General features: G+C 58.9%; 1 protein-coding gene across 1 annotated transcript; it reads right to left on the minus strand.

The window, feature by feature from the left end:
* Positions 1-245: 245 nt before the first annotated feature.
* Positions 246-18854, minus strand: Tmprss3 (transmembrane serine protease 3). The gene is made up of 13 exons (XM_042687208.1): positions 18837-18854; positions 17301-17445; positions 14955-15065; positions 14036-14152; positions 13589-13712; positions 10790-10915; positions 9989-10032; positions 9486-9651; positions 8268-8437; positions 6404-6499; positions 3946-4088; positions 3282-3434; positions 246-1593 (listed from the first exon to the last, which is right to left on the minus strand). The coding sequence occupies exons 1-13, from the start codon at positions 18852-18854 to the stop codon at positions 1576-1578; spliced, it is 1431 nt and encodes a 476-aa protein (XP_042543142.1). The 3' UTR covers positions 246-1575.

An 18854-nucleotide genomic window follows, 5' to 3' on the forward strand; every position in this document is an offset into this window, starting at 1 on the left:
TCCATGCCCCGGATGTGAGTCATGGCTTGTCCGTGCACACACCTGCCCAGGTGGCTGCCCATTAGTCACCCAGAGGTGACCGTGGCGATCAGATTGGCAGCTGGTCCAGCAGTGCTTGTGTTCAATGACCCTCATGCTCCTTAACAGTGTCCATCGAGAGGATCCGTGCTGGCCGTGTAGGTCCTCCAGAGAGGAGCCAGGCAGGTGCCAGTACGCGAAGCCGTTTTCAGAGAGGCCACATTCGCATCGTTTATTACAGTACCGTATCTAATTGTCCTATTTTGTTATTAATTACTAATGCTACTCTTCCTGTGCCTGGTTCATAAATTAAACTGTGCCAGCAGTATGCACAAATAAGGAAGTACCTAGTTCGTACACGATCAGTACGACCCACAGCTCCAGACATCCGCTGAAGGGCTTGCAGAGATTTCCCAGAGGACTAAGGTTCTTTTAGATACAGAAATCTGTGGAGTGGCTCTGACGGAACAGGAGTGACTCTAACTCAGTGGCTACATGGCAGTTTTTCTCTGGTCATCCCAAGTCACACACGCCCAGGCCCCCGGAGCTGCTCCCAACCCAGGGCCACCTGTACCCACCCCTTCTATCTGTTCTAAACCCAAGGGCAGGTGGCTGACTCACACACCGATGACTCGGTCAGGAACAGGCTCCAACCAACAATGACCATTTACTGAGTGATATGGGGCCTGGAGGTGGGGCCGGCTGGGAGTGGACCCCAATCTTGTAGGCAGTGGGAGATTAACTGGGAACATGGAGAGATGGGCAGGGCAGACTTTCCCTCAGGGTGACCTGCGACTGTCCTCTCTACTTGCGTTCAAGTATGGGGGGGCGTGGGGAGTGGAGACACCCTGTCTTTCCCCAGGACTCCGTTTCTTCTGACTCTACTTCTGAGTCCTGTGATACAGTGTGAAGTCTCTCGAACCCAATGAGAAACCTGTTCCAGCATGACCCCCAAGCTTGTGGTTCAGATTTCCAGTTCTCATCACCCAAGCCAAAGCAAGAATGAGCTAGGAGATGGTAAGTTATATGGAATCCAGGGCTGGTGATTCACCAAGCACCAACGCCACCAGGCAAGGATTGCCATATGCCCTGAAACCATTCGTAGACCAAGATCCCCCTGTGGAAAGAGCTGTCCGAAGTAGCAAGTGTGCATTTTGTCTGGAGCCTAGAGAGAACACTTGCAGACGGCTATGCCCCCCATGGCTGCCTCCCTGCGGTCCTGGGCGGGTGAATGTCCACCGTGGCTGCCTGCCTGTGGTCCTGGGCCGCTATATCTCACCAAGTGGCAGTTCAGAGTTCTGTGTGTGAGGGAGCCTGTCCCCTGAAGAGAAAAGCCAGTGAGAGGAGAGCGAGGAGTGGGGGAGGGTCTGCGTTTGTGATAGCGCCCCGTCCCAGAGGGGTTTGGTTTCACCGAAGCCTGGGAGCTCTGCGGGTGGGAGGCGGCAGCTCTGGTTCTGCAGTGGGTGTGGCGGGCACTGAGGGCATGTGCCCGGCTCGTGGGCCCATGCAGGAAGAACCCGGGGACAGTGGCTCAGGTGGTGGCTTGTCCTCTACTCTTCAAGTCTTCAGGTCTCTCTGAAAGGGAAGACAAAGCGTCCGCATTGGAGTTCTGCCAGCCACCTCCTAGGACGCGGTGACAAGGCACACCCACAATTCCCCCTTCCCCAGACCCCCCCCCCCCCCCCGCATCCTCCCAATCACTGACCTCCTCCGAGAGGAGGCTGTGCACCCCTGACGGACGCAGGAAGGTGTGACAAAGCTCCCACCCTGTTTTCGCTAGTGCCGTAAGAGGGTCCCTAACTTCCACAAGAATATTCTGGGTCTCAACCTCCCGAGGCCCAGCAGCAGCCCATGTCCCTCCCATGGCACCCTTGGTGACCATACCACGCGGAGGTTGCCTGCTCAGACATCTAGCCTGCTGTTTTCTAAGAGGCTGGCCAGTGTTGGCTGAGCTCTATACTGAAGGGCTCTCCGTGGTGCTCAGTGCCTAGGCCCGGGTGGGTCATGCCCTTTCGGCCAATTTCCCCCGGGCCTGTTACTAGCACCCAGCCCCTCCCCCGTGCCCCGAGCCAGCCTTGTAAGCCTCGCCCAGGAGCGAACTACACTGCTGGCCGGCACCTCTGTGCCTCAGAATTTCTGGGAACAAGAGGGTCCGTGGGCCTCGCTCTGAGCGCCCAGAACCACGCTGAGCATCCTTTCTCGTTGAAGGCAAAAATCAGCAGAGAAGAAACCAGAATTCACACCCGTGGCACGCTGGTAGCGAGGCCCTTTGTTAGGTAACGGCTTCCACTTACAGAAGCTTTTTAAAAGGTCTTTGAACCCCAGGGACAGAAGGTGGGGGTGCTGGGAGCCGCAGGGAGGGACCTCTGGGGTCCCTCGCGGGGTGACTGACAAGAAGGCCTTGGGGCTCACACAGGTGACAGGTGACGGCTGAGCCGCACGGACATCGCACCCAGGGCCCAACGATGGTTCGCTTCAAAATGTGCAGCATACAGTTGAGCTCAATGAGGAGAAAAGGTCTTTGAAAGCGGTCCAACTAGAAGCATGAGTCCTATTCTGATCAAGTCATCAAATATTTGCCCAGCGCCCTGGAGGGCTCTGACCGGGGCGGCCTGGCTCTTGCTCAGGAGGGCCGTGCTCACTGCGCCAGCCTGCCAGGGCGGGGGAGCCCGAGTCTGCAGAAGCTCCCTTCCCTCCAGCCTGCCAGGGCAGGGGAGCCCGAGTCTGCAGAAGCTCCCTTCCCTTGGGCATCCAGACAGTCTCTGTGCCTTGGAGGCTCAAGGCCCCTCCTGCCCATCTCGGAAGCCCCCACCCCCACCATGCGGGGCCCTCGGGAGCCCTTCTGGCCTTTTCTCCAGGGAGGCTCCCAATAAAGCAGCCCTGCCTGGGTCATCCTGCTTGGAGACTGACTTTTACCATGGCTCCCCGTAAGGTGCCAATACCCAGGATGCTTGGAGCCCTCCCACCGGACCCCACCCCTCCCACCATCCCTCCACCCACATTCCTCCCGCCCCTCAGGGACTCCTCCCTTTGCGGCTGGTGGAGCAGGTGTGCACTGTGCACTTCTAGTCCCAGCCCAGGCCGTGCTGTGTGTACCAGGACCCTTCCCACACGAAGCCCTGCGCCGGACCAACTGAGCTAGAGGCCCATGCCCGAGGGTTAGCGCTTGCTAACCAGCGCTCCTCCTAGTCCCTGCTCCTCTCTGGGGCGCCATGGTCTCACCAAACGCGGGGACCCTGTGAGCCGGGGAGCGCCCCACCCACCTCCATCTGCTCGTGAATCCAGTCCAGGAAGGAGGTGATGCGAGTGTAGACCCCGGGCTTGTTCACCTCCGCGCAGCCCATGCCGAAGCTCGTGGCGCCCACCAGCTTCCACAGCCTCCGCTCCTGACACACCAGGGGGCCCCCGCTGTCTCCCTGGAGGGCGACAAGAAGGCAGAAGTCAGGGACGCGGGATCACCACCACATGAGTCACAGGCCGGAGGCCCTGCGTTCACACTCGCAGGCCGGCATGCCCGAGAGTCAGCTCCCCACTGGTCCCCTCGGGACAGCCTCCAGCTGTGTGTCTCCAGAGTCGGCTCACTGAACCTCTGAAGGTCACCAGCGTAGCCAAGGAGGCCTGCCCAGGCCAGACCTCCAGGTCCCATCAGGTCCCACTCACGGCCCCACACCACTGCCCCTGCCCTGATTGTCCCCGCACACACTCACAATCAGGCTGGAGGGAGCAGAGACCCCCACCCACCGCCAAGACCTGGCAGACCGGAGGGCTGGCAAACACAGGCTCGGCCGCCAGGAAAGGGATCGCTAAAGCAAATGTCTCCTTTGCACTGTGTCAATTTGCCACAGGAAAACAGCGTCTGTGGCCTGTGCTGTGGCTGGGTCACCGCATGGAGGTCTCCCCAGCCACCGGGGCCCTCGCGACCCTCACCTGGCAGCTGTCCACGCCGCCCTTCAGGTACCCGGCGCAGAGCATGGACGGGGAGATGAGGCCTCCGTACACCTCCCTGTGGTTGCAGAGCTTGTTGGACAGCAAAGGGACAGCCGCGTGGTTCAGGACTGGGGAGGCATCACCTGCGGTGAAGCAAGGGGAGAAACTGAGGCAGAATGCCGCTCCGAATGCCGAGGGTGCTCGCCAGGAGACAGGGCCACACCACCCCAGCCGGCACGATTTCAGAAAAGGCCTGCCCTGCGGGTGGCACCGCGGGCTGGCTGGCTGGCTGTGGGGCGTGCCGGGCCGAGCGTTCGTGTAAGTGGGCTTCTTGTTCCCACGTGGAGGAGGAGGAGGGCAACTGCAGCCCCACGCTCCTCTCCAGGGCCGGGGCTAGGCCAGGAGCCTGCATGGCCGGGTCATGTGACAGAAGGGAAACCGAGACTCATGAAGGCCTCACACCGCATCTGGCCCTGGGTCCCTCCAAAGACCCCCTCAGCCCCTGGAACTTGTGACAGTAGGAGGGCTGGGTTCGGGAGTGAACGCTGGGGAATCCTTAAAAGACTCTAACACAGAGATGAGGTCACAGAAGCAGAGGCCGGGGTCAGTGTCAGAGGCCCGAGGACACTGCGCGGCGGGCTCTGAGGATGAGGACGGGAGGAATGAGGAAGAGGAGGCCGAGGAACGGAGTCTCCCCCACAGCCTCCGGGAAGCACCTGCCTGACAGCCCCGACTTCAGCCCCCAAGACTGAGGCTGGCGTCCCTAATGCCCAGGGAACATTCGCGTCGTTTCTAAGCCACCGAGCTGAGGGTCTTTTGTTGTCCTGCTCACGCGGGCACCGAGGGATGGACCCCCACTTGTCTTACCAGGTAGAGGCTGAGGTAGAGACGCTCCATCCTCCGTCTGCGTGGCTCAAACCCCTCCCAAGGTGAGTGTCGCCTGTCCCCTCCACAGAGGGGCCCCAGACCCTCCCACACACCTGGGCCCTTCCATGGAACCTGCCTGGTCCTGAGGCTGGCCTGGCGGAAGTGCTTGTCCCTGCCCACCCATGGATGTGGGGTCCGCAGTACAGCGATTGGCCCCAGCCCTTGAACTCTTGAACAGCTCTGGCATGAGCGAGACGCGTGAACACGGAAGGACACCTGGCATGTGGCTGTCGTGGGAACCATCGTGGTGCCCACCGCCCTCAGCCTGTGTGCTTGTCTTAACACCAGCACCATGGTAGCACAGGGGATCTGAGAAACGGGATCTCCTAGAGACAGGCAGCTCAGAGCCTGGTGAAAGCACAGTCGCTGCTGGCACGGCTGGACCTTCCTACGGGCAGGAGGAGGCAGCAAGCCACACGGACAGACCCACAGAGAGACAAGGCACCGTGGGCCTTCTGTGGGTCGGAGCAGATTGCTAGCCAGAAGATGAGATCTTCCAAAGAGCAGACATGCGCACGCGCGCACACACACACACATGCACACGCGCACACATGCACACACACACACGCACACATGCACACGCGCGCACACACACACACACACATGCACACGCGCACACACACACACACACACACACACACACACACACATGCACACACACGTGCACAGGAACTGAGGAAAGGAATGCGGGCTTCATGTGCACGAAGTGTTCACATTTCAAGAATAAGACCCACTGATGGCCCTTCCCTTCCTATGTGATCCGTGTAAGGTTGAATTACATACCTCCAAAGACCTTCAGGCACAAACTCTTCACTGGGTACTGCACAAAACTTGGGGGGCCATGGCATGGATCAGATGGAAGAGGGGAAGAGGGGCAAGGGGAGGAGGGGCGAGGGGAGGAGGGTGGGGAGGAGGAGCGAGGGAGGGGGAGGAGCAAGGAGAGGAGGAGCCAAGGAGAGGAGAGGAGGGGCGAAGGGAGGAGGGTGGGGAGGAGGAGCGAGGGAGGGGGAGGAGCAAGGAGAGGAGGAGCCAAGGAGAGGAGAGGAGGGGCGAGGGGAGGAGGGTAGGGAGGAGGAGCGAGGGAGGGGGAGGAGGAGGGAGGGAGGGGGAGGAGCAAGGGAGGAGGAGCCAAGGAGAGGGGAGGAGGGGTGAGGGGAGGAGAAGTAAAGGAGGGGGGAGGAGGAGCGAGGGAGGGGGAGGAGCAAGGAGAGGAGGAGCCAAGGAGAGGAGAGGAGGGGCGAGGGGAGGAGGGTAGGGAGGAGGAGCGAGGGAGGGGGAGGAGGAGCGAGGAAGGGGGAGGAGCAAGGGAGGAGGAGCCACGGAGAGGGGCTCCCTGGTGTATGGGAGCCTTCTCCCTCATGCTCCATTCTCCTCCTGAGAAGTTCTACCGTTTCACACGGCCCGGGACAAACAGAACCTGGCAAGGCCCCAGGCGTGCAGGGGCGGGGTGGGGGGTCATCACAGCGGGACACGGGGGGGGGGACCTCCCTGTCCCCAAGGCTGAGGCAGAGTGTGACTGGAGAGCACTGACCTCCGTCCTCCGTGGCCCCCCATCCTGAGGTCCAGCACACCTTTCCGTCCGGGAAGTGCTCTTCGGAGTTGGGCAGACACACGGGTTGGATCATGTCTGCAGAAGGGGGAGTCGTCACCTCAACCAGTGGCCCAGAGCTCCCCTGCCGTCAGGCACGGGCTTCTGGGGAGCACTGACCCCCGTGCCAGACAGGGGGAGACCTAGCCCACCCCATCACCCCCAGCTTCCCTAACACTGAAAGGCAGCCCTGGACAGCGGCGGGGCTCCTGAGACCCACAGCAAGCCCTTGTGTCCACACCAGGCAGGAAACAGCCCAGGCACATGGTCCACGCGGTCGGCCACGCTGTCACTCGGCTATGTCATCGGCGCCCAACGGCACAGGGCGGTGGGTAAACTGAGGGGTCTGGTTGCGTTTTCCAATGGAATTTCACTTGCTGACAAGGGCCGTAGGGCTGGCCAGCTGGCTGGCTCCTGGTCTAGGCCTCGGGCACACCATGCTTCACAGAGCAGTGCCTTCACGTCCCGCTGCTCCTGACACGCTGCAGCCGGCTGGCCTGGGCGTGGGCATCCAGTGCCTGCCTGGCTGGTCTTTCGCAAAGCATTGTGGGTGCCCTGCCCTGGCTAAGGGAATATTGGAAATTACGGAAGCATGAGAAGACTCTCTGTAACTCTTGCTGGTGTACGAGTACTGGTGCCTTATTTTATATAACCAGATATTAGGCATCACAGCCAGCAAATAGCAGGCAACGGCTTGTCTCGTTCTTCCAACGTGGTCCCTGTGACCAGAATACATCTGCAAGTCACACTTGCTCATCCGTGTGGAATTGTGCTCGGAAGGTCCTGTCCCCTGGTGGTGACTCCGCCTCCCTCCATGCCCCTGTATCCCTTGGGAAGAGGTGAGGGGGGCTTTTGTTTATCTAGAAAGAGTTTTTCTAGGGGGGGGCTTCATTGCAGTTACAAATGGAGACTCTTATCATGTGTGACGTTGCTGGGGTTCTGTAATGTCCAGAGGACTGGACTTCTAGACCTTCTGCAGCTGCAGAGCTCAGCCTCTGGTGGGTGGAGGGAGAGATGTTAAGAGCCTTCCGGGAGCTTAGGGTGCCCAGTACCTCCGGCAGTAAGGAAGCGCTGCTCCTCAGCCAGGCTGGGCTCTGCTGCTCCCTTAGAGACCAGGCAGGGAATCCCCAGTGCCAGGACCGGGAAGTGCTCCCGCTTCTCTCCCACCACCCGGAGGTGCCCGGTGCCTGGCACACTTTCTGCCTGCAGGGGGCACTAACCAACCAAGAAAATCAGAGTCGAAGCAGGAATGTTCTGATGCTCCATCAGCACAGAAACCAGAGCTGCGCTCTACAACCCCAATCTAGAGGAGGTCACGGGCTGCTAGAACTGAGCATGTGTGTCGCACAGAGTCGTCCTAATAATTCCAAGCCCAAATTGTCCAGGATACACTGGGAACTCACTCAGCACGCTGAGAACAGGAAATCACAGCGGTAACAAAGGTGACCACAGATGCCAGCACCCCAGGAATCAGACACTGGGGTTTTTTGAACAAAGATTGTAAAGCAGCCATCATAGCAAATGCATCAACAAGCAATCAAGAACTTCCTTAAAACATGAAATATGGGGCTGGGAAGGTGGCTCATTGGTAGAGCGCTTGCCTCGCATGCATGAGGCCCTGGGTTTGATACCTCAGCACCACATAAGCAGAAAAAGCTGGAAGTGGTGCGGTGGCTAAAGTGGTAGAGCGCTAGCCTTGAGCTGAAGAGCTGAGGGACAGCGCCCAGGCCCAGAGTTCAGGCCTCAAGGCTGACAAAAACAAACCAACCATGAAATGTAACAGTCCAGCATAGAACCCTAGACATACCATTGAAGGTGAGTGGTCCAGCCAGCTTCATGAGAGCAATGTCATTGCCCAACCTCTTTGGCTTGTATTTGCTGTGGTAGATGATTTTCTCCACCAAATGGGAAGGTGCTGGACTGTCCAGCAGAGAAACTAGACCCGCTTGGACGGTCCACGACTTGGGGAGGTAGAGGCTGAAATGAGCAGAGCAAGAGGTCAGGCCCAGCACAGAGCCAGCCACGTAACCACCACAGTTGTGTCCCGAGAGCCCAGGGTGGATGGGAATCGGTCATCAGGCACAAGGCTGCGCAGCCTCTGTCCACCCCCACGCCTTGCACCACCAGGGCCTTGCTATGTGTGAGATCCACCTCTCCAAGGCAGCAATCTGAACCACTCTCCTCTGAGCACAACCAGAATGGAAGGGAGGGAAAGCAATAGCAGTATGGGGCTGGAGGTGGGGTTATCTGATGATTAAGCCAACGGTTATTGGGTTTGGAAATCTTCTCTATGGCTTTCTTATCCTCTCAACTCCTGAGTCCATTTTGGGTGGACTCGATGTCCTCCACATACCCTCCCCCTCCCCACATCCCCATATTGCGACAACTCACCCTGGCTTAGCTACAGTGTGAGCAGCTACAGTGAGTAGCAGGAAGGAAAGCGCTAGGCCCTCTGTATTTGGTGGGTTTCCTCCTGCACATGAACTCCTCCTCTTGCTATCTTTTCTGTGTGAGCCACAGGTCCAAACACAGTGAGCTGGAATGGTAGTCACTCCCGGCCATGCAAATAGGGCCCCTCTGCATGGACAGGCTTTGTGGAGATTGCCTTCTAGACCTGCTGCTGGCTTTGTGGAGATCAGTCTGTCTGTCTTCTGGACCTCCTGATGGCATGGTGGAGATTGGTCTGTCTGTCTTCTGGACCTCTTGCTGGCTTTTTGGAGATCAGTGTGTCTGTCGTCTGGACCTGCTGCTGGCTTTGTGGTGGTCGGTCTGTCTGTCTGTCTTCTGGACCTGCTGCTGGCTTTGTGGAGATTGGTCTGTCTGTCTGTCTTCTGGACCTGCTGCTGGCTTTGTGGAGATCGGTCTGTCTGTCTACTAGACCTGCTGTTGGCTTTGTGGAGATCGGTCTGCCTGCCTGTCTTCTGGACCTGCTTCTTCCCACCCAAAATCAGCTCCATCCCTGCCTGACCCTGTCTAGTGAGGAGTTGGGGAAGGCGGGGCCACACCACCGGCCAGGGGCGCTTACTCATAGACACAGTGCGCGGCGGTGACGATCCACAAGGGGGTGACCACGGAGCCCCCACACAGGTGGTACCCCTGGAACTGAAGACTGGCCTGCCAGGGCCACTGTGCGAGTGCAGACATGTTTCCTCCAACGATGCGCGGGCTGTAGCCTGCTCTCTGACCACAGACTGGGGAGGGAGAGCAAGGACTTTTGGGTAGACACCACATCCAAAGAGGCCCCAGTGTCCAGACCCCCATGACCATTCCCAGGATGCCACTGGCTCCCCCAGGATACCAGGACCCCTCTGCACAGCTACAGGTATTTGTGGGTGCTCCTGGGCCTCTAGACCCCTGTGCAATGAGAACTGTCCCTCTGCCAGGAGCCTTTGGGTTTGGAGAACCAAGCCGCTCTGGGACGGGCTGGCCCCCAGAGGGGACCCCACAATCCTTGGGAGGTGGAGACTGGAGACCGGACTCAGCCAGTGCTGTCTTCCAGCTGGTTCTCTGCCTGTCCAGAAGGCTTACCTGTGCACTTTACGGTGACCACGTGACCCGAGGCACATCCCTCCCTGAAAGGAAGAAACTGTTGTCACAGAAATAGCTGAGCCCTGTGACATGAATATTTCTCTCTCTTCTTTTACTTAATGAATGAGAAAAATAAACAACTCTCCCTCATTCAAACAAAAACTTCAAGCCACTTAAGTGAGGCCACACAACCTCCCAGGATGCACTGGGCCAGCTGTGGGGGCTCAGCGGAGGCCGCCACTCCCCCGGCTCCTCGTACCCGGGGCCTGGGGACAGCGTGGCTGGCTACGCAGGGCCCGAGCAGCCACAGTCACACAGCTGGGTTGGGACTCCTTCTTGCTAGGAGCAGCTTTGCCTGGCACCTGCCCCGCCCCCCACCATGCTTCTCTCACAGTGGAAGAAAAGGGGTTCCCCAAATCCTGCTAAGCAGTTCTGCCGGCAGAGCCCCCGTGTCCTCACACCAGTGAAATCAGGGTCTCCAGGCTGGAGGTAGGACCCACGGGCAGCACCGGGTCCCGGGTGCCGGTGCACGCCACGGCGGATGGGCTGAGACGCCTCTGATTCCCGGGGAAGAATCCAGGCCTCGGGGTTTGGACCCGGCATGAGAAATACAACAGGGATTCCGAACACCTGCCGACCTCCCCCTGGCTGTCCAACAAGGACCAAGGCAGGTGCACCCTGCCCTTCCCTCCAATCCAACCCCAGCACCCGGCTCCACCGCTGCTTTCTGAGGTGAGCTCTCACCTCCCGGGTCGCCGGGGAGCTCCACAAAGCCAGACAGCAGCGGATCTTACCACTCACCTCAGGTACACCGAGTGGTGCAAGGTGGTCACCTTATCATCCGGCAAGAGGTGATTGATGGACACGAAGTCCACCTGGAACTGCTCCTCCAGCACATCCACCCTCAGGCTGTCTGAGCTCACGTAACTGCAAGCACATGGAAGTACAGGCCAGGGACCCCTGATTTAGGGACCCCTGTCAGCCCGAGCCCAGGTCAGCACGGGACAGGATGGTCACAGTGGGGACCTCACAGGGCATACCCCACTGCTCCAAGCCATCCAAGGCTCCTTCTGCCAGTGTGGTGACCGGCACACGCTGTAGCAAGGCATTCAGCCAGGTGTCTACGATGACGGCACAGCCCAGGCCCCAGGACTGCCCAAGGAAGGACACTCCTCACAGCATTAAGTGGGTCCTGCCCTGATGCCTTCAACGGAAGTGGCCTTGATGGCTGTATGCAAGCCCCAAGGAGAGGGAGCCGCGGCCCAGCTAGCCATGCTACTTCAGCTGGGCACCACAGTAGAGACACCTGGACACCGGGCTTGGAGGAGGGCAGGGCCTTCTCTGCTCTGCCCAGAGCTGGCTGGGGGTTCCCTGGAGAGACGAGCACAGAGACAATGTGGGCTCAGGACCGAGGGATCGTCTCAGGTGTTGGGCCAGGGGTGTGGGGACAGCACTGGTAAAGGCGGGAAGGCTTGGGGACACGAGGGTGCCGCTCAGTGGAGGAAGCGTCCTGGTCACTGCCGGCGGCGCTCATCCCAGGAAAATTAATAAAACACCAAACTTCCAGTGTCTGAGGATTGCTAGGAGAGGTGGGATAAAGGAAGCCCAGTGCCCAGGCCACAGCTTGCTCAGCCAGCAGCTCATCAGCCCTCAGCTGCCTGGAGTGCCACAGGCAGATGTGCAGCTGGTGAAGCTTAAAGTCCACTTCAGCTTGTGTTTGAAGACAATTCCAGTGGCTCACGCCTGTCATCCTAGCTACTCAGGAGGCTGAGATCTGAGGATCACGGTTCAAAGCCAGCCCAGGCAGGAAAGTCCATAAGACTCTTATCTCCAATAAACCACCAGAAAGTCAGAACTGGCGCTGTAGCTCAAGTGGTAGAGTGCTCACCTTGAGCTGAAGAGCTGAGGGACAGCGCCCAGGTCCAGAGTTCAAGACCCACGACCGACAAAAATAAATAAAATTCCAGGAAGCCCTGGTGATGACCCTCACAGCCAGCCCCATGTTGCTGGCCCACTGCTGGGCAGGCTCTGTACGGGAGAAGCGGCTGCCTCTGGGCGGGAAGGACCTGGGGCAGGCAGCAGCGTGAAGTGTAAGGGACCCAGGGCTCGTGAAGGAGCTCCGAGTAGCACCAGCACCGCACACTCGCACAGCACCCTAAACGCCACAGAACTCAGCGGTCCTCCCAGGCAGGAAACTGAGGTAGCATCAAGTCAGGTGACTTCCCAAGACTACACCAAGACTGGAACACACGCAATCGCCTTTGACAGACCTGTTTCTTTTTGTTTTGCTTTGCTTTGCTTTTAAAATCATAGGCATTGGCCTTGGTGGGGAAGGGAAGATTGATTTGAGGAGGGTTTTTGAAGAGAAGCAGGAAGAATGCAAGGCCTGAGAAAGGAAGCAAGACAGGCCAGGCAGGGGCACATTTACAGCGTGGGGGAGGGGTGGAGCTGCTCCCCAGGCTTCCTCTTGGTGAAAAGGGGCATGTGTCCGGCAGGCTGGGGCAGGAGAAGAACTGTAGCTGCCGAGCAGCTGGAGGGGGGCGGGCTGATTGTTTCCCGGCCATGGAGCAGAGGCCTAGGATTTGGAGGTGGATGATAGTCCCAGAGCAAGAGCGGCAGACAGGGAGGAAGAGGCTGGCAGGGGACAGAAATGCCTGATGGGAAAGTTCTTGGCTCTTGGCAGTGGTGCATCTGTCCATCTGTCTGTCTGCCTGCCTATCTGTCTGCTTGTCTGTTTGTGTGCCATGGGAAGCAGAGCTGAATTCCCAAACGCCTCTCCATGAGCACTTGCCACAGCTGTCATTGAACTTGAACTGGTTTCACAGTGGAAGTTCACAGGAGGAGACAGGCTTGGCGGACACTAGCGGGGCCCAGGTGCAGGCTCCCAGGCTGCGCAGGATAGCAGCTAACTATATGAAACCTGGCCTGTGAGCACCAACGTTGAGATCTGGTGGAGAATTCAGGGCCCGTGGAGTTGACGACTCCACTTCCTGGTGCCAACGGGACGCCTCTCTACCACGGCCTTGCGCACTTTCGCGGGTGAGCGCAGACCACGGGAGCCTAGCGTGCTGTAATTCTGTGAGTCCTTGGCAAAGAGGAGCCGGGTTCAGTGACGGGCACCCAGGAGCGGGAAGGAGGCCCGTGTTTGACCGCCAGTGTGTGGCCTTGTGTGGAAAGCCACGTGGCAGATGTGACTCTCAGCGTGAAGCCTGCTGGGACTGTCGGCCTGCGTCAGCAGCATCTGGAGGGACAGTCTGCTCTGACGCAGGCCTTGCACATGTTCTGGGGCTGGTGGGGGTGTGAGCATGGGTCTGAGTGTTCCAGGCTTGCCTCACACGCGTGAGGCAGGTGCTCCACCACGTGGGCCACTCGGCCAGACCTTTGACTCCAAAGTTCTTTCTGGCTCCTTGGCATCTGCGGTCCAGGCCTGGCCTTGAGAAGCCTTCACACAGCCCTGGCACGGGCCTTTTCTCCCCTGCCTGGGTTTGTTCCCTGCTCTTGGGGCCATGAGGATGGAGGTCAGCAAGACCCCATTTAACTTGCCCGGCCACCATTGTCACTGTGGCTGCTCCGCGGGGGCCGGCGAGGCCCAGGACTCACCTGGGAAACCCCAGCTGGACACAGGCGATGGTGGCATAGTGTCCTTTCCAGTCATCCGCGCACACGGTCCTCCACGAAGCACTCACGAACACCTGGAGCGCGGCGTTCCGGCCGCTCACCCGGACTGGCCGGGCACAGGGAGGGGGCTGTGGTGGCCAGCACGGGCTGGAGGCCAGGGCAGAGGCCGTGCCACGGCTTGGCCTGGCCTGACCCACTCCTCACCCCCAGAGTGACCTCAGAGCAACCCCGCTCCTCACTGCCTGCACCCCAAGACCTCGCAGAGGTGTGACGGATAGCCGGGGATCCCCCCACGGGGCTGGCTGCCTGGAGCCCAGCTCGTGCGGGGTGGAGCCCAGCGGAGGGCAGGACGGGATACACCTGGCACCCATTTTGCAGGGGAGGAGGTTGGCGTTGGTTCTAGAAGCTTCCTGCTGCCGGTGACCTTACCACATCGGAACTCATCCTCCCCGTCTTTGCAGTCCGACACTCCGTCGCAGCGAGCTGTCAGTTCTATGCACTTAAAAGATGAGCGGCACCTGTACTTCCCCGAGCAGTCGAAGTGGACTGAGAAGAGGGAGGGAGCCGCGCGCGTCAGTGCCCAGGGACAGCGAAGGCCATGAATAATGAAGCGGTACTGAAATCGCACCCCAGCCGGCTCCCCGCAGCCCCGTCTCTGTGCTGAATTCCTGTGCTGAATTCGCCTCGCTCCTGCTATGCAGCCTGGCCCGTGAACCGTGACTCGAGGGGAACTGAGACTCCACAGGGCTCGGGGTCAGGAAAGAAACTGCACGAGCCTGGGAGCCAGGAGCCTGCCTGAGCTCTGCCCAGCCGCCCCAGCGCCTTCTCCTTCTCTGGGCCAGAAGCCAGCGAACCCGGGGACCACACGGCTGAGCAGATGGCAAATTAAACTGACCTGCGATCCCGTTGTGGGAGGAGACAAATGAGAACTTGTTCCCTATTAGAGACCCTTCTTTCCATGACCCATTTTCTCAAAAGCCACATGCGCCCCACTAGAGAAATCGCTGGTGTGCCTGGAGAGTGTGAATGGGCGCCTTTGTCTCCTCTGCCCGGGCTGGCACTCTGCCCTCCTGCCGCGTGGGATCCTGTTTCCTCAGCTGCCTTCAGAAACTTCTAACTGGGCAGGTACCCCAGCGACAAAGCCCTGGGTATGGCCAATGCCCCCCTCCCCTGTCCCCGGTGGGCCCCACAATGGCTCATACAACCCCAAGTGAGCAGCCCGAAAAAGACACCAGCTGCCAGTGATCAAGGCCAGACCGCAGCAAGGGCTGATGGGAGGAGAAAGCCCGTCCAAGCTTAAATACCTGAGCTGGCACTTGAGAGACTACTAAATAATGCCTGTACTCACTGCCCAGCCCGATGGCCAGCGCCAGGATCAGCGCGATGAGCCCCACAACGATGATTGGAAAAAACTTCAGGGGCAGGAGAGACAGGATCTGGGCAGCCACCGCGTCTGCATCTGGAAAACCAACGTCGGGGAGGGAGGCCCAGAACATTCCATTTTGAGTCACACAAAGCAAAGCTTAGCTCTCGGCTCCCTGTCACCTCTCTGCGGACAATGTCCCCCAGCCAAGGAAGCTGGCCTCCTTAGAGAAAGAGCCACCCTCTCTAGAACTCCGGCCCAGCTCCACCTGTCCTGAGTTACAGGACTGGGGCTGTTGGCTGTGGACTGAACCATGTCCAGAAAGCAGTGGCTGAGGCCCTAACCCGACGGAGCTCTCAAGGTGAATGAGGTCCTCAGGGTGCGCCTGGTTAGGGTGACTCGCGCCCTTCACTAAAGGGGGAAATGGGGCACAGAGCCAGACACGCATAGAGGAAGAACGAAAGGAAGGCGCTCAGGGGGACAGCATGCCGTATGAAGAAGGAGGCCAAGGACAGAGGAGCACCCTGGGCGAGGCCAGGAGAGACCCCAGGGCATTCCAGAGTGCACAGGGACCTGCAGACCCCTGGATCTCAGAACCGAGACAATAAGCTCCTATTTCATCCACCAGGGACACCAGCTCGGCACACATCCCTGCAGAGAAATGCCAGGCAGAGTCTTGGTAGGAGAGGGGGTGCTGGGTCCCCTCGAAGTTCCTCAGACAGGACGCGGGCAGATCCTTCAACCCAGAGTCACGGGCAGATTTTGTGCCACGCTGTCTCCCCAAGGCTATGCAGAGATCTCAGGAGACACAGACACAGTGTCCCTCCTGGCAAGGGAGCACAGCGGGGTAAATGTAACGTCTCTGGAGGTGTGCCTGCAGCTCCTTCACCCGGGATGCGACTCGCCTTGCCCCGAGCTACAGGCCACCGCACTGCCAGCCACACCCAGGCCTCTGGGGGCTCCGCGGAGGGCAGGACCCCTGCCCACACCACCTGCTGGCCCGGAGGTAACAAGTCCCTTGTCTCCACCCCCTGCTGCCCATGTCCAATGAGAAACACGCTGTCCTGTGGCTGTCCAGGGCGCTGCGGCGTTCACCCAGCCCGGGGGGGTCACGCCACGACAGAGAAGGCTGCGTAACAACTGGTGATGGACGGACACAAGGCACAACTTTCAGCCTCTCTGAGAATGACCCCTGACTGGGAATCGGAGTCCGAATGACTGCATCAGCGGGCCCACTGCTGTTCAAAGTAACAGGGAACACGCCGTCCGTAAGGGCGGGGGGCGGTGAGTCAGGCTGACTACTCAGTTGTGTAAAATTGTAAATGTACAACAGAACACTTAAAAATGGATCGAATTGGCTGGGCACGGGACTCCGTAATTCCCAACTCCTCGGGAGGCTTAGGTCAGGGAGAAGGCAGCGTGGGGCCAGCTCAGCCACAGACCTCATCTCAACCAACACACCAGGGGCGGTGGCTCGCATCTATCAGGGGAGGGAGACCGCAGCTCAGGTGGCAGTCTGAGGGCGGCCCTGGGCAAAGCTCAAGATGCTGGCAAGGCTCTTTTCTTCATTTGCATATATGTTCATTCAGGCCATATTCTTACACGCGTAGCTTTTCGCTCCTGTGAACCTGCTCCTCCCTCGCCCATCCTCTGTCCTCCATTCTTTATTCAAGTTTTCCAGCGGGCTGAAAGGAGCTATCATGGCAGCCCTGCTCTCGGCTCTCGGAAGCCCCGGCCCCAGCCTCCACCATGTCCCCTCTCAGCTCTGGGAGTCAGAATCCAGAGGCCCCCAGGTCCCCACACACAGGACACCAGCCTTAGCTCACGTCCTCAGACGCTCGCTGACGGCCAGCCCCTGCTTCTCCACGCAGGACGCCCTGGTCACCAAACCAGCTCTCCTCTTTCAGTGGCTGGGAATGGATCGGTGAGCAGCTGCTGGACTTTCATGGGGGCACCGAACCCCTCTGCTGCCCTACAGCTTGTTTGACATGTTCTGCAAGGGAGGGAGGCAGGCGGCCACCACGTTTGGGGCTTCCTGGAGGGCTCTGGGATTTCCTGGCCGGGGTTGGGCCTCCTCCATGACTGACCATCCACCACGGAGCCCCGGTCTCTGAAAACCTCAACACAGAGAGCAAAAACCTCCCCGGGGCTGGCAACAGCGGAGGGCAACGCTCACTTCCCAAATACCCTCTCCCTCCACAGGTTCTGCGGACCCAAGGAGAAGGGTAGGCGTCCAGCTGGCCTGCGAGAGGCCAGGCACACGCCACCCCCCCCCCAGCCGCATCCGCCCCTCCCCGGAAGGACCCCACGGTCCCACCTGCTCCCACCTACCTGGCACAACGGGACTTATTTTCAAGTCATCAAGGCCAAAAAGTGATCGGAAGGAGAAGGGGGCTTCGGCTGCGGGAGGGTCATTCTCCCCCACGGTGACTATTTCAGGACCTCTCGGGCTGGCCTCCACCTCCACCTCCACCTCCTGCACCCCAGAAAGAGCAGAAAGCATTCCTTCTCCGGGAACGGTTTCAGCACCAGTGTGTCTCCATGGGGGTCTCAGATCCTTGATATCTGACAACACGCCCACCCGGGACCCATTCTTCACACCTACCTATCTAGTAAGCACACACTTCTAGATAACAGGGCACACAAAGGAGCATTCGTGTCATTCCACACAAATCTTAACTTTCCCATTGTTTAACCCATCTTTTTACCCAAAAAAATGCATTAGTTCTAAGTAGTTGTACAATTCAACGTGTCATCTGATCAGCAAGCGCATCCCGATGGACGTCGCTCCCCATCCCTCCCAGCCCCCCCTCCGTCTTACTAGCTTCACGGGATAGACGTTGAGTATTACGACTCCAGTCTCCCCATTCCCTCTCTTCGTCTGTCTTGCTCCTGGCCCTTGACCTTCCTCACAAACACCCGGAGTACTGGCTCCCTTCCACTCAGTGTCAACCCGTACATAGTGAGCCCATCTTAAATCAATCAGATGTATGTCTTCAGAGACCAGCCCCCTGCCACGTAGAAGTTACTGATCGCCATTCTTCACAAGATGACTTACTTGCCACGCACCTAGATTGTTTCTGTCTTCCCCACAGAAGCTCAATTCTTCATCTACCCACAGGCCCCTACTGTAAACGTAACGACTTGTGATACTCACATGATGTCCCTGTCCCAAAATGTGGAAGGCTGGGAGGGGCTGTATTAGTAGCTTCTCGTAAACACAGCCCTCCCCCCTGGCTCACACAGAGGTGACCCAATTAAGGATGAAAGTATCGGGGCTTCCAGGGGGCCAGCCGAGAGCCAAACAGGCCCAGAGCCACATTGGGGCTCTGCCCCACGAAACAGCGAGGAATCTGGGCCTGCCACCTTCATTCCCCTGACCCTGAGAGCCGCTGAGGGGACACAGACAAGAAGAGCTCTCCCGGGAGAATTCCAGGAGGCACGCCCCACTGGGAGCCCCGGAACCTGCTCCCTCCATGGCTGAGATCTACGGAAGCCCCACAGCTTGTGACACAGACACTTGGGTCTATTTTTATCGCCTTCCTGCCATCTGTTATAAAGCCTGATGTTCCAGATGGAACTACCGGCCATTTAAAACCAACTTAGTTCACGGGATCTTAGCCGAATCTAAGCCAGGGTAAGCAAAAACTATGGATTTCATTTTCATCACGGGAGTAGCTTAGAAGTGTATCATGGAAAATGAGCAAGTTCACCTTTGCCTGTTTGGGGTTTTGATGCTTGCGAATGATCGCCTATTGTGAGTAGATGGCAAACTAGTTTAGACAAAGAACAAGAATTCCTGGGAAATGTTTCCTGGGAGGTTAGGGGGGCGGGGGGGGGGGGGGGGGAGGGCCTGCCCTCGCTTACCATTTCTGGACCGGCCAT

Source organism: Dipodomys spectabilis, unplaced genomic scaffold (assembly GCF_019054845.1).
Source record: "Dipodomys spectabilis isolate Male_0828 unplaced genomic scaffold, ASM1905484v1 ptg000107l, whole genome shotgun sequence".
Taxonomy (NCBI): domain Eukaryota; kingdom Metazoa; phylum Chordata; class Mammalia; order Rodentia; family Heteromyidae; genus Dipodomys; species Dipodomys spectabilis.

What these genes read in the sequence shown, in the direction of transcription:
- Tmprss3 (XM_042687208.1), bottom strand. An exon ending in CACCACTCGGTGTACCTGAG is followed by an intron (nt 10,033 to 10,789) that starts GTGAGTGGTAAG and finishes TCTTCCTTTCAG; the next exon opens with GGAGGGATGTGCCTCGGGTC. An exon ending in GGGGGCCACGGAGGACGGAG is followed by an intron (nt 4,089 to 6,403) that starts GTCAGTGCTCTC and finishes GCTTCACCGCAG; the next exon opens with GTGATGCCTCCCCAGTCCTG.